Below are 14,833 nucleotides of genomic sequence, written 5' to 3'. Positions count from 1 at the left end.
TTTTATTTTCTTTAAAATAAGGGGTCTATGTTTTTATTTTTAAGATCAACTGGTTAAAACAATTTTTTAAATTCTAAAGAGTTTCATATTTTTCAACACAGCAAAAAATGATTTAAAATGTCTTTTTGGAACTCAGCTCATAAACACATGCAAATTTAAAAACAGTTAAATCTGAAACATACTGGTGAGAGTAACATGGATGCTATCATATTAAAGGCCTTTGGAGGCAAGCTAGCATAGTTTACACGCCATTGGACCTATTTATAGAGCTGACTCCTTTCTGCAATGTCAACTGTAACATAATACTTATTTTAAGCCTCAGTATCTCAAATATCAGCCTCTACTAGTTGTACAGTCCTCCCTTATTTGATATCAGAGAGCCCAATGGAGCCTTCTGAAGAACCTAGGCAGATTAGCAAAGATAAATTTTTAGAAGTTCCTAATTTATCTGATTCTCTTTCTGAAGATGAGGAAGTTAAACCTACTTTCAAACCTGGCTTCTCGCCTCAACCTAGTAGACGAGGTTCTGATTCTTCTGAAGATATATACCTGGACACTCCATCTTCAGGGGTAAGAAGAGTTTCATTCGCTGACACCTTTGGATTCAATCTTGTGTCTGTCAAAGAATTTGATTGCTGGGATTTACCAAGTGTTTCAACCGGTTTTGACTTAAGGAAGGACATTTTTCACACAGAAGAATATGTTTTATCTCCACTATTTGATTTGCCTTCTTCAAAAGAAGATCTTATGCAGCAACTTCAAGTACAGAAAGCAATACTGGAGTCAACTGAGTATCCTCCTGGGTCTACAAGTATGAAGGGTGTTATTCGAGTTTTGAATATTTCTTTTGAGAAGTTAGTATATGTGAGAATGTCCTTGGATGACTGGCAGACACATTATGACATTTTAGCAGAATATGTCCCAAATTCATGTGATGGTGAAACTGACCAGTTCTCCTTTAAGATTTTATTGGTTCCCCCTTATCAAAAAGATGGCAGTAAAGTTGAGTTTTGTATACGTTATGAAACTTCTGTTGGTACATTTTGGTCAAATAATAATGGCACAAATTATATATTGATTTGTCAAAAGAAAGAACAAGAGCCGGAGCCTGTAAAACCACGGGAAGAAGTTCCTAATAGACAAATAAAAGGCTGTTTAAAGGTAAAATCAAGGTGAGGATCTATCTTACATTCTTTACTCTTCATAATCTTAAAGTCTTTTTATGTCATTCTTTATTTCATGTGTTGTATGAAATAGCCATTCTGTTTAAAACTATACTGTTCATCATATATAAAACAATGGTGCTAGGCTTTAACAAGGTCAGTGCTATTCAAATAATAGCACCATATTATCGCTCCTCTAAATGCAAGGAAAAGTATGGGTATAATTTAGTAGATGGGGGAGGAGGGGAGCACAATGTGCATCTTGCTTGCCTAATGACTTAGGAATTGTTAAGTTCAAACCATGGAATCTAGATTCTTAACATGTAACACTTCATTTTGACATTTATAGTATATTTATTTTCAGTGGGTTTTAAATGTCTATGCTATACTTCAAAACATTTCTGATTAACATAAAACTGTGTTTCAAATGCTCTTAGTACTCAGTTATTCATAGGCTTCCCCCTAAATTTCTTAATGATTGAGTCATATAGGGCTGTTTGGAGTACATGTTAAGGTAAATCATAAGAGCTATGACTTTAGTGACAAACCAAGAGAAAGACAAAAGTATATGAGTAATGTATAAATTACACACAAAATTTTATAATTACAACCAAATATAATATTATAGAACACAAAGTAGTATAAGTTAGTAAAAGCAAATGGAGAATTTAAAAAAATGACCCAAATAGAAATAAGTACGTTCAGCTTCACAGATTAGAGATTTGGGATATGATTCCTCATTAGTAACCCTGCTCTCCTGTTAATATAAAAAAAAAAAAATAAAGAAAACTGCATTCAGCTCTCTCTATTGTAGAGTTAGCTAATTTCCATGACACTGGGTTAGCAGATAAAACATCCAGGAGAAGATAGATCACTTCTGCTTCTCAAGGTGTCTCAGTGGAAAAAGTCCACATTGCTCCCCAAGTCACAGGCAAATGTTGGATTGTCCTCTGGGTGGTCCATCCTAACTGTTACTAGACCTAAAGATTCTAGCAACTGCACCAGAAATACTGTAATATGATGAAGAGGGAACTGTATTAGGAATCAAGACACCAAGATTCTAAGTGGAATTTAATAAAAACATAAGGAACGACAATTGGAAAAATTTTAGCCTCTTTATGCTTTAATGCCTTGATCTGTTATATGACAGTAAATATTAACTACTAAGTGTGTTAGTCTCATGCATTAATGAACTAAATATAACATAGGTGGAAGCAATTCAATCATATAAAATATTTCTATTTTCATTATCCTTTAAAGTCATTTGAAAGATTGGCTTACTCAACTTTGTGAATTTTGCCAACTTTCTTAGTCCAAATAAAACTTTCTCAGATTTTAACTGATGCTATTAAGAGAATAATATAAACATAATCTCTACATGTGCTAAAATAGTAACTTAGATGTTTATGAGATTACTCAGGAACATGTTAGCTATATAGACAAAATAAACTCAATACTATTTAACAAACTGATTCATATACACAAACATACACATTAAATACTTTACAAAAGAGATCATCATCAGTGAATATCTATTAAACGTGCTGCAACTTGTTCTCTTTGTTAGAGAAAAGCAAAATTTAGAAAAGTCATAGCCTTACTGTCAAAGAGCTAATAGAAGAAGTAGTGTTTTACTCAGAGGATTTTTCTGAAGTTAAAGATGCAGCTTTAAAATTACAAGCGATACATACTGAACTATGGTAAAAATAGGGGATTCCTTTGATAGGCCAAATTTGACTTGATTCCAAGAACAGAAATGGACACCGATAGGCCTAATCTTCTACCCCACTCATGACATTATTGGAACTTCTCCTACTTTAAGATATGTATAACTATATATATCCATACACACATTTGTATTCAGAACAGTAATCATTGGATTCAGAGCGGACACTGTTCAAGTTTTAATATGGCTTTGGGGGAAAACCTGAGAGGAACTAAACCACAAAATGGTCTAAAGGCCTGTAAAGTTTCCTAATGAGTTATAAAAATGGAAAAAATCTCTCTCCTTCAAAACCACAAATACATTTTCTGCACTTCTATAACTTAAAAATGACCAACATAATTCAAACCACATTTTGAAAAAAGCATTTGCCTCTGGAGGAGGCCTTTTGTGCAGAGTTTCAGTCCAACGTGAATTTTTATATCTGATTTATATACCACTCAAAATGGAGTGTATAAAGGAAATCCTGACAGATCCTTAGAACAGCATGTGCCGTAATAGAATATTTATACAGCTTTTCCATGATATAATTTATATGCAATGGGGTTTCAAATATTCCTAAAACTCACACAAGAGAGCATTATCAAATTTCTAAATGAATATTGCTGTTGGATTTCATTGTGAAGAATTTAGTTAGGGAAAATAGCATACCTTATTAGTGTTATTTTACAAGACGTGTATTTGGCTAAAATAAAAGTGAACTAATACTGATTTGATAAAAAAATGATAGCTTCTAAAACATCCTTCTCCCTCCAAAGAGTTACATAATTTAAATGGGTCTTTTACGAATGTTTCCACACTTCCTCCATAGTTTAATTTGGAGGTCACTTCTCCCAACAGATAAATACAGAAGAGAAATTTATGTGGATTTTTGCTTCATACATGCAAGTAATTAACAATAGTGGGTTATATAACTCAGAGTTAAAGTGAAAATAAGCTGTCCTAACGTCGACAGTAACATCTAACTTGAATTCCTCTTAATACCAAAGTTAATTTGCTATCAGGGTCCTGGAGATTATATCTTCTGAAAGCATCAATAATCACTTCTAATAAGTACAGAACCAACTGTGAGATTACACTTAGTGAGGTAGGATTTCTGTTATGTCAATCACCCTAGACCCTACGCTTTTTCTATAGAGATTTTTTTGGGTCAGAGTTTGTAAATCTCTACATTGATGTAGTTGTTTATTTTCTTTGATGTTTGTTAATCCATCCACTTCGGCAGAAAGAAATATCTAGAGTGAGAGGAAAGCAGTTTGTTCCTTGTAGACATGTGACTGAGAGTGACCCAGAGGTATTTAATTGCACCAAAATGCACGCATCATGAGATACTTGGTAAGTGTCACTACATACATGGCACAGGTGTGTGTGCTAGCAAACAAACTAAGCAGATTGCTGATCCTCATCCCATGGACTTTATTTCAAAATAAATGACCAAAATAAATAAATGACATTGATATAAATTACCTTAAATGTACATGGATAAATAAGCTAAAAATAGCATTCAGAAGCATTAAAATTATGGGCTTCAGAGTTAAACATATCTGGCTTTGAGTCCAAGCTCCACCATGCTAGCAGATGACTTTGGGCAAGTGAAGCTTGGTTTCCTCATCTGTTTTGGGAATAACAATAGTACTATCTCATAGGGTTGGCTGAGATTTCTGTGAAATAATACATATAAACTTTTGGCACAGTATCTGGAACATAGTAAATTATCAGTAAATGTTAACCAGTGTAAAAACACAAGGCTAACTTTAGCTTTAGATGGATCTTGAAAACCCTAGAAAGGCTCAACCTGCCCAAAAATCTCTTTCCTCTTTCCTTCCAAGGTTCCTAAGTTTTCAACTTTGGAGAGCCACTTCCTGGTCTCTTACAGGACTTCAATCAATAAGCAACACTAATTAAATTCTAACTTTTCCTGAGATGTGTGTCAGCTTATATCTGAAACATCTTAAAACTGGTTATCTTAATGACTATTAAATAGTCCACATTTACTAGATGATAAAATGCAGGACCAGATGGGAAGGGATAAAAAAAGGCATGAAGTTTGGCATTGAACAGACTTGTATATTATTCCCAGTAAAATATATACTTACAGCTATGTGACTGTGGACATACTACTTTACTTCTCAGCACCTCAGTTTATTCATCTGTAAAATAGGAGTAATGATGCCTGCTATTGTGATAATTCAATTAACATAAAATTAGATATTCTTAAAGCTTTAAGTGCAGTGCTGGGCACATATAAAGTAGTCATCAAAAGCCAACTATATTTGCCATCATCATTATCAAACCTTGTTCAGCTAATTAATTTCTGCTTCTTGGACTTGCATTATTTCTCCAGATATCATAGTCTACATTGTTCAGGTTCCAAAACTCATTCAACAACTGTTTATTAAGGACCTGTGTGTTGTTAGGCACCAGTATCCATGAGAAACATGGCTGGAAACATGACCCTGTGAAGATGAGGAGAGGTCCCAAAGAAAAAGTCCTCACAGGGACTGAGAACAGAGAAAGGGACAAAGAACATCAACTCCAATTCTTTGGGTTACATAATGGAAGCCATGGATAAAAAATAAAATAAGAACCATTTACATTATGTCTCAGGTCTTCTAGAATATGTGATCTATAACTGATCTTGTGCATGGGCTAAGGGAGTGAACTTTTTTTCCCTCACCAGCTGCTAAATGTATGTTCCCAACTGTTGGGTACACAGACTGACTTCATCTGGTTTTGTATTTTATTAAGTGAAACCAATTTATTATTTTAAGTAAAGAAATGGCATGATATAGGTGTTGGATGGTATTTATAACTTGGCCAGGTGAATGCAAATAAATTCCTGAAAGACTTCAATGCCAAAGGAGAAAATTGATCAGTCTTCAATTTTTGTACCTGAAAAATAGAATCAGGCACATTCAAGAAGGGAAAAGAAAGAAATACTTTCTAAAGCATGATTTTAAGATTACAGAGTTTACCTTTCAGGGTGGTATAAAATTGTTAAAATGAGGCCAAGAAAAGCACTGGAAAATGGAGCAGAAGATATGGTAATGTTGCATGTTCTAGTCAGAGGCATTGGATCGTGAGACTTCCTTAATTTACACTTACAGTATAATCTGGGATCCTGGAAATAGTCCAAAGAGGTGTAAATAGCCCCATGAGGCCTTTAGGACTTAATGTATTCCATAACTAACTTGTTGTGAGTCCGTACTAATTGTGGAAGCCAGGTCTGCTTAAGGGGGGAGTTCTGGCAAGGCCATATGGAAACATAAAACGCAGCTGCACAGGACCCGTCAAGAGGACCGTTTGGAAGCTGCCATCTGGTTGAAAGCAAGGAGCCAAGTAGCTTAGTTTCCTTGGAGATCTACCAGGGCTTTTTGGCTTCCTGGTTTTCTGTAAATCCATACCCCTAGAAGCCTAGACTCCCTGGCGTAGTTTTGTCACCTTTTCTAAGAGAAGGGAAACAAGGGGGTCTCATCATTCTCAAGCTCTAGCTGAAGGGAATCACTATGGATGCCATTTCTTTTTTTTTTAATTTTTTATTGTTATGTTAATCACCATATATTACATCATTAGTTTTTGATGTAGTGTTCTATGATTCATTGTTTGGGCATAACACCCAGTGCTCCATGCAGAATGTGCCTCTTTAATACCCATCACCAGGCTAACCTATCCCCCTACGCCCCTCCCCTCTAGAACCCTCAGTTTGTTTTTCAGAGTCCATCGTCTCTCGTGGTTCGTCTCCCCCTCTGACTTACTCCCCTTCATTCTTCCCCTCCTGCTATCTTCTTCTTTTTCTTTTTTCTTAACATATATTGCATTATTTGTTTCAGAAGTACAGATCTGTGATTCAACAGCCTTGCACAATTCATAGCGCTCACCATAGCACATACCCTCCCCAATGTCCATCACCCAGCCACCCCATCCCTCTCACCCCACACCACTCCAGCAACCCTCAGTTTGTTTCCTGAGGTTAAGAATTCCTCATATCAGCGAGGTCATATGATACATGTCTTTCTCTGATTGACTTATTTCACTCAGCATAACACCCTCCAGTTCCATCCACGTCATTGCAAATGGCAAGATCTCATTCCTTTTGATGGCTGTGTAATATTCCATTGTGTATATATACCACATCTTCTTTATCCATTCATCTGTCGATGGACATCTTGGCTCTTTCCACAGTTTGGCTATTGTGGACATTGCTGCTATAAACATTGGGGTGCACATACCCCTTCGGATCCCTACATTTGTATCTTTGTGGTAAATACCCAGTAGTGCAATTGCTGGATTGTATGGTAGCTCTATTTTCAACTGTTTGAGGAACCTCCATACTGTTTTCCAGAGGGGTTGCATGGATGCCATTTCTTACATGGATCCTCTGGATCTCCACAAACTTGAACTTCCCACCCAAAGTCCATCTGCAAGCCTGTAAAAATTATTATTGTTTTTAGATTTTATTTATTTATTGGACAAAGAGAGAGTACAAGCAGGGGGAGCAGCAGAGGGAGGGGGAGAAGCAGGCTTCCGCTGAGCAGGGAGCCTGACGCAGGGCTCGATCCCAGGACCCTGGGACCACAACCTGAGCCAAAGGTGGACGCTTAACGACTGAGCCACCCAGGCGCCCCAAGCCTATAAAAATTCTTATAGGGCCCAAGCACTCTGAGCCAGTAAAACTCTAGGCAAGGAAAAAAAAAAAGATTATGAATTGGGACACTTAGTTTTTCAACTTTTTCCAATTTTGCTGATTGTGACTCTTGTCCCTGTTCTAAGTTTTTAGCCCAAAACCCCAATAGGAATAATGAGAAATGACTTCAGGAGCAGACCCCTGAGGTGGGTCTGATTGCTTAGTGACCTGATAGACTTAAAAGATCTTCTAAGCTCTGACACTTCACTTTGAAACCATGCCTGAAAATTTTATATATGTGTGTGCATGTGTGCATGTGTGTGTGTGCATGTGTGTTCAGCGGAAAAGGTGGATTCCATAAACAATGAGGCATAATGGAAACAGCATACCCTTTAAAGCGGGGTAGATTTGGGCTTTCAGTCTAACTAATTACTAACTGTGTACACTTGGATAAATTATATTTTGTATCCTTTTTAAAAAGGCCAAAATAGGGTTAATAATTTCTACTTGGCAGAGGTGCTGTGAGAACTACATTAGCTAACATATATAAGGATCTGTCCCAGTTGATGACCCTCCATAGATACTCAAAATGACATTGGTGATAAATATTGCTTTTAAAAATCTTCTATATGGCTAGTCCTATGCTCAAGATTAAGGGAGGAATGCTTTATTTCCTCATTATCATTTATGCTGCCAGGACCCAGGCTAATACAAAAGTTTCAAAATTAGTTGTATTATAGATTCAATAAGCTTTGGGGCACTAACCAGAGAAACTAGTATTTATACTATTGCTGCTAGGGGAAAATGATTCCCAAATTCCAGCAATTTCTGGGTTACAAAAAAATTTGGAACATTGCCTGTTCATAAGTTGAACACTACTTTAAAAAAAAAACTACAACATGTTTCTTCTTTAAATAGTTCTTAAAATAGTTCTTTTGGACTAAATAAATAAGATAGCTGCACACAAATTCACCTTATCATCACTTTATACCTAGAAGGTGAAATTGAATTTTACATAACTCTTTCCTCTAAGAAAATATATTATACACCATTGCATTTTGGTCATTCCTTTGTTTTATTTTTAAAATTTTTTAAAAAAGATTTTATTTATTTGACAGAGACACAGCGAGAGAGGGAACACAAGCAAGGGGAGTGGGAGAGGGAGAAGCAGGCTTCCCGCTGAGCAGGGAGCCCGATGTGGGGCTTGATCCCAGGACCCTGGGACCATGACCTGAGCTGAAGACAGACGCTTAATGACTGAGTCACCCAGCCACCCCCATTCCTTTGTTTTAAAGCATTCTCTGTACCCCACCACTATATAAAAAAGAAAAAGCTCCTCAAGACATATGTCTCGAATCTTTTCAGGTTTTTATTCTGCTTCTCTAATAGTTTTACTTGGGTAAATGGCATGGTAGTTGTTATTATCTATTATATAAGTAATAACTGATTTTGAAGACTTAATTATATCATCCTGCTATTTAAAGATTTTTATGACAAAATAGAAATTCCTAAATTGGACTGTTATACGGCATTGTTTGGTGATAGAGATCAGTTGTACATTAAACAAAGCTGTCTTAGGTAATTTTACTACTCCTTCCCCCTCAAGTGAGGGGGTCTGAAAATGGTCTGTCTGTGCTGCACTTAAGCGCTATTCAAATCACAAAGAGACATGAAATGCTAACATCGTAAGACAATGACTATCCTATGTGTGGCTCTGGATTTGAATTTTACGCACCCCTTTAATTACCAAAAGACAAAATATCGCCCAAATTTATATTTGTAAAGCATGCCAAATAGTAGATTCTTTTCTTAATTATGTGAAACAGATTTTATAGCCCATTTAACACTGATGGTATTCTGATTTGTTTTACAGATTTAAGCCATGATACAAATCAAATAGACTTTAACTCTGTAAGAAAAACCCCAAGCTTATTCTCATTCTTAAAAATTACTGTGGAATTACAAATCACATAGAATTGTGCAGGGAAACGTCAGCTTCATAAGCCATATAATGAAAGGAAGTTGGGAAAAATACACTTTACTAGTATCTCCTTTTGAGGATAAATACTTACAGATAATTTTATAATGTATTGTTATAACTTAAATCTTCTGGGTATTTGCCAATAGAAAAAATTATAGTTTTTAAAAATCACATTCAGATGCAGTAAAAAAAAATGTAATTTTCACACATATTCTAATAGGTGTATAAGACTATTGATTTTGGGGGCACCTGGGTGGCTCAGTCATTAAGCGTCTGCCTTTGGGTCAGGTCATGATCCCAGGATCCTGGGATCCAGCCCCGCATTGGGCTCCCTGCTCAGCGGGAAGCCTGCTTCTCCCTCCCCCACTCCCCTTGCTTGTGTTCCCTCTCTGGCTGTGTCTCTCTCTGTCAAATAAATAAATAAAATCTTAAAAAAAAAAAGACTATTGAGTTCGGTGTAAATAAAGTTCAATCATTGTTTCCAGTGTTAATACAACACTTGATTTCTGAATCATTTTCAATAAATCATATGTTGTAGAAAAGACCATTTAATTCTATTTTTTGCTTTGAGGCAGAATTATTCTAAAAACTACCCAAGCCAAATGGTTATATATTCTCTTCTGAATCATCTTCTGGAAAGATTGCATTCTTCAGTAATGTATTCTGTCAGGAATTCTAGGTCTTTTATATAGCCATTCATATTGTTCTATGTCTTTTATCTTGTCATTTGTTTACTCTGATTCTCAGTTGAATTAAATGTTGGCGTCCCTACCCTTACAAAGTTAAGCAGAATCATATTGTTTCTGTGATTGTTTCCTATTTTTCAGGTCAACTAACCTAATAACTTTAGATTTTTGCCCTGAGGTCCTAACTAGTAAACTAATAAACTAGTTTGTAGTATTTTAATGCAAAAGTCAGAGAAGAAAAAAACTCACTGCCAACTAGATTCTCTGACGGGGGGAATGACATGACACTTACAAGAACTGTGCACTACGGGCACTAACATTCGAGGAGCTGCAGGGAATAATAGCAAGCTAGGTAAAGAGCTCTCCCAGTCCTGCCATCATTAGCCTGGAGTTCTGAGTACTGGAGGGATGGTTGTTATTACTGTACTTCCTATGGGTGCCAGGGAAGAGAAGTTACAAAATTCAAAATATTTCAGAAGATTACTCAGTTTATTTCTCAATTCTACCTAAAACGATAGCTGCTAGAATTTTTGAAACCCTCTTAGACAAATAATGAATAATTTAGAATAGCTATGTAGTCTATTTTCTAGATATCTAATTTTTAAATAAAATTTCACTCAAGAATGTAACTGTACGAGACACTGAAAAATTTCAAATAGGTTTGCAAAAATCAAATGTAATATAGACCAACTGAAACTTAAATTGGTTCTAAGTGTATCATTTTGTAGAAAGGTTAATACAATAACGACAAGCAGAATTCACCTGAATAGATGTTAAATTTCTTGAATGTGTGTGTGTGTGTGTGTGTGTACAGTTTTAACTAAAAGCTATTTGTTCTAATCAAGGAATGTGTGCAGAGAACTGAGACAGCCAATCCAGTTCATAATTTATTTAGTAAACTGAACAGAGGGAGCAGTTAAGTAATACTGCCTATCTATATTTGAATTATTCTAAATGCATTGCCTTTTTGTGTGGAAAAACTACACACACACATCCGTATATATGAGCTTTTTAGTTAAACCTTATCTTGTGTGTATGTGTGTTATACATATAATAAAGGCATTCTTCAGATAGTTCATATGTTTTCTAACATATGTTTTCTAACATTTAAAGCTAACTTTGGCAAACCAAGTTAAGTTTTTAGACAATGCTAGTTATAGGGACATTCAAGGCATTTGTTTACAAATCTCATTAAACTCATGTAGTTCAACAGGACTCCTAGTCCTATTCCTGATTTATCCTTATTCTGGGATTGCTTCTGCCCTTATATTGCTTTGTTATTCTTCCTTTAAATTAAAATAATTCTGGCAATATTTTTTATGGAGTAGTTATTTCGAGGGTACAAAATAAAACAGCTTTCCTTAAATGAAAGGGTGGCTGTTTACCGTGTTTGCATCTGATGTAATTTATCTATAGGCAAAGAAATTAACATTTAACAAAAGACTTCCTGTTTATCATATATTTGTATGTCTGGAAGGAAGCGGACTTCCATCATATGGCCCTCTGTATCTGTTCAGTTAAAATGTTTACAAAGGTGCCATTTATAATGAAGGCCTTTCCCTGCACTTTAAAAAACCTGTGTGTGTGTCATCTTCCTAACTGGACTGCAAGTTCCTTGAGGCCAGGAATGATGTATTTGTCTAAACATTATTCCCCACTGTAACTAATAAAAGGATTTGCATATAAAAAGCCCTTAAAATTAATATTAAAGGCAACTGGTTTTCTCATTGATAACCCTGAGACCTAGTAAAATCCAAAAGCACCTTCTGAATAATTGAAGAATGAATTTTACTTGCTACAGTTTTAATGATGAGTACTTGCATTGTTTTCACAGTCTTTAAAAATCAGATGCCTTCTGAACATCTCCATCTGGATATCCAGGTGGCAAATTAATTCCCTTAATGTCTCACACCAAAGTTACATATTTCCTCAAATCCTAACTCTTCTTCCTTTATTCTATGTTTTGTTTAAAATCATAGTCATCATCCCTGCGATGTAAATAAAAAACTTCAAAATAATAACTGATTTCTCTTTTGCTGGTTCTTATTAATTCTATACCCATATTATATTCTATGGCCATGAGGTAATGATTGTTCATTGGATCAAAAATAAAAATTACTCTAAAATTAAAAATAGGATAAAATATAGGAAGACTATATTTAGATCATAAAAACAACAGAAAAAAAGGAAATTTGTCCCTGCAATAACCACGTATTTGTTACCTAAATCAACTCAAAATTAAATATAGAAATGAACACATTAACCATTATACAGTCTTATAGACAATCTAAGTTTAGATGGTTACTTTCAGTTATCAAGGTATCAACAACAGATCAAATTGAGAAATAAATTAACATGCCTACTATGGGATACTCTCATTATTGTCTTTCCTTCTATCCTAAGTCTTCTAAAGAGCTGATTCATGGAGTCACCATAATATTACTTTGAAGTAATGTCAAATAATCTTAACATCTCAAATAAAATAAATACTCATGGGTTAGCCTTTGGCTTTCTTCATACCACAGTCCAGACCAGTGGGACCAGAACCAGAAAAATCTAATAGGCTAAATAATGAAAGATGAGAGGCAAATATTGTGTGTCTACTGATCAGAACAGAGTCGTTCATTCTTCCTTCTTTCCAGGGCCAGGATCACGGCCAATATTCGTAGTAGTGCTCATATGGTGCTCCCTGACTCTGACACCTGTGGATTCTGGGCCTGCCTTCTGTCCTATCTGCTTTTCTTTACCTTAATGTCTTCCCTTGACTGGGCCTTTTGCCTCTACCAGATTCCTCCTGTGTACCTAAACCTAAACTTTATTAAGTCATACAGTACTGTCACCTCTGTCTTGGGATTGCATGTCTGGTCTTCCCCTAGAGGAAACCAAAAAACAAAAGTATTTAAGAGGAGTAATGCAATGTGTCTACATGTTTAATCTTAAAACTTAACAAAAAGGAAGTGTGATGGATCTGCTACACTCTATTGAATAGTATGTACAATTTTTTTTGGATATAATTTTAGATTGAAAGAAGAGTTGCAGGAAGAATATGAAGACTTCACATATTCTCGTATACATATGTTTTAAAACTATATAACAGAGGGGTCCAGTTGCATTGATTCTTATAGGCAAGAGCTTTAACTTTTGAAAACTTTAAGCAATGGTAACTTTCTAGTTCACAGCTAATTACTGATTTTGCAGAATATAAAATGCATTTAAAGTATCTTGTGAAAATGTTAAACTCAAACTGAAGTAGTACCGTCATCAGACATTATAATGTGTCAATTTTAAAAAAAAATTTTAAACTTTAAAAGTTATATTATTTTTTATAGCAGTAAGAGTTGGGAAACAAACATATTTTAGGAAATTAGCATAATTATATTTTTATTATTGGCAAATATAATACGCTTCCCTATACTGATAGAGCAATTAGTTCTTACATTACCACCCTCAACTAACATTTCATAGTTTTCATTAAGAGTTTTACTATAATTTTCCTAATATCCTATAGAACTTTATTATGTAAAAGCTAAGGTCACAATCCAAAGTAAAAATATATTATTGAGGTAGGTAATGCATAGCATTTGTAAATAGTTTATTTTTTTTTTACTTTCTAAGAAGTTTTTAAATGAAGTTGGCTGTAAATTAAAGTTTGTTGTTTTCCAGTTAACTTTCAATATACAAGTGGAGATGGGTTCCACTGAAATGTTATTTGTGAGACTGAATTAAACCTTTTCTGGGTAAGGCTTAGCTGTTGAGAAATTGTGGGGGGTTATATTTTTTAGTACAATAAAATATACTTGTCTGTGATGAATTGTAACCTCTAAGGAAATTAAATTTTTAGAAATCCTTTTCAAAATTATGTTGGCATGATTATAAAGGTCAATTGTGTGTGTGTGTGTATTACTCCAATTCTTAGGGAATTCCTTGACCACTTATGGTATGAAATTCCTTTCATTCGTCTAATTTTGTATCTAAAGATCTGTAACGTTAATTAGAACTTGGCTACAAAACTAGGCCGAACTTTCATGTCATGCATGGACTATACCTTATTGACAACTTTAGTTCTATGATATTTACTACTTTAATAAGTTACCTTGTTTTTTTATTTAGAAATTTCTAATTATATAAGCTTAAGGAATACGTGTTTTAAATCTATCATTTCTTAAGTGATACGAAGTTATTTCCCATTAGATCACCTTTGTACATTGTAGTAAGCAACACCAGCCCCATTTGACATAAGAAGAAATTTAGGCAAAGGGATTTATTTGATCAAATCCAGAAAATATTTAATAGGAGAAACTGGGTTTGTGATTTAAATTCTTTAATCTCCTATGGCTCTGAACCATAATGCCTCCGTAAGGCACTTTATTCATAAAGAAATAATAGAGTTCTTATTTTATGTAGAACACTCTTAGGTAGCTTCTATCTTCAAGCATGAATTTGGTTAAGGAATAATATTTATATACATGAAAACGTAATGTGTGCCAAATGGAATAACACATACTCAGAGAAAATCATAGGAGATACAGAGCAATAGGCATTCAAGAAAGGACTATTATGCAGGCTGCCCTCATTAGGAAGAGCATCAGAGAGAAAATGAACTTGACCTTCAAATGGTAAAACTTGGGTAGGTGGAGAAGAAGCAGGGAGTATTAC

At 34.9% G+C, this 14,833-nt stretch overlaps 1 protein-coding gene across 1 annotated transcript in view; it reads left to right on the top strand.

The window, feature by feature from the left end:
* Nucleotides 1-367: 367 nt before the first annotated feature.
* PPP1R3A (protein phosphatase 1 regulatory subunit 3A) overlaps nt 368-14,833 on the top strand; it is a 42,307-nt gene continuing 27,841 nt past the window's right edge. Inside the window, exon 1 of the mRNA XM_025873382.2 lies at nt 368-1,172. Within this exon, the coding sequence (XP_025729167.1) occupies nt 385-1,172 (788 nt within the window). The 5' untranslated portion in view covers nt 368-384. The remainder of the gene's footprint in view (nt 1,173-14,833) is intronic.

Source organism: Callorhinus ursinus, unplaced genomic scaffold, assembly GCF_003265705.2.
Source record: "Callorhinus ursinus isolate GAN/ISIS: 27379988/994484 unplaced genomic scaffold, GSC_fseal_2.0 scaffold12, whole genome shotgun sequence".
NCBI classification, from domain to species: domain Eukaryota; kingdom Metazoa; phylum Chordata; class Mammalia; order Carnivora; family Otariidae; genus Callorhinus; species Callorhinus ursinus.
This window is presented reverse-complemented; position numbering and strand designations above follow the sequence as displayed.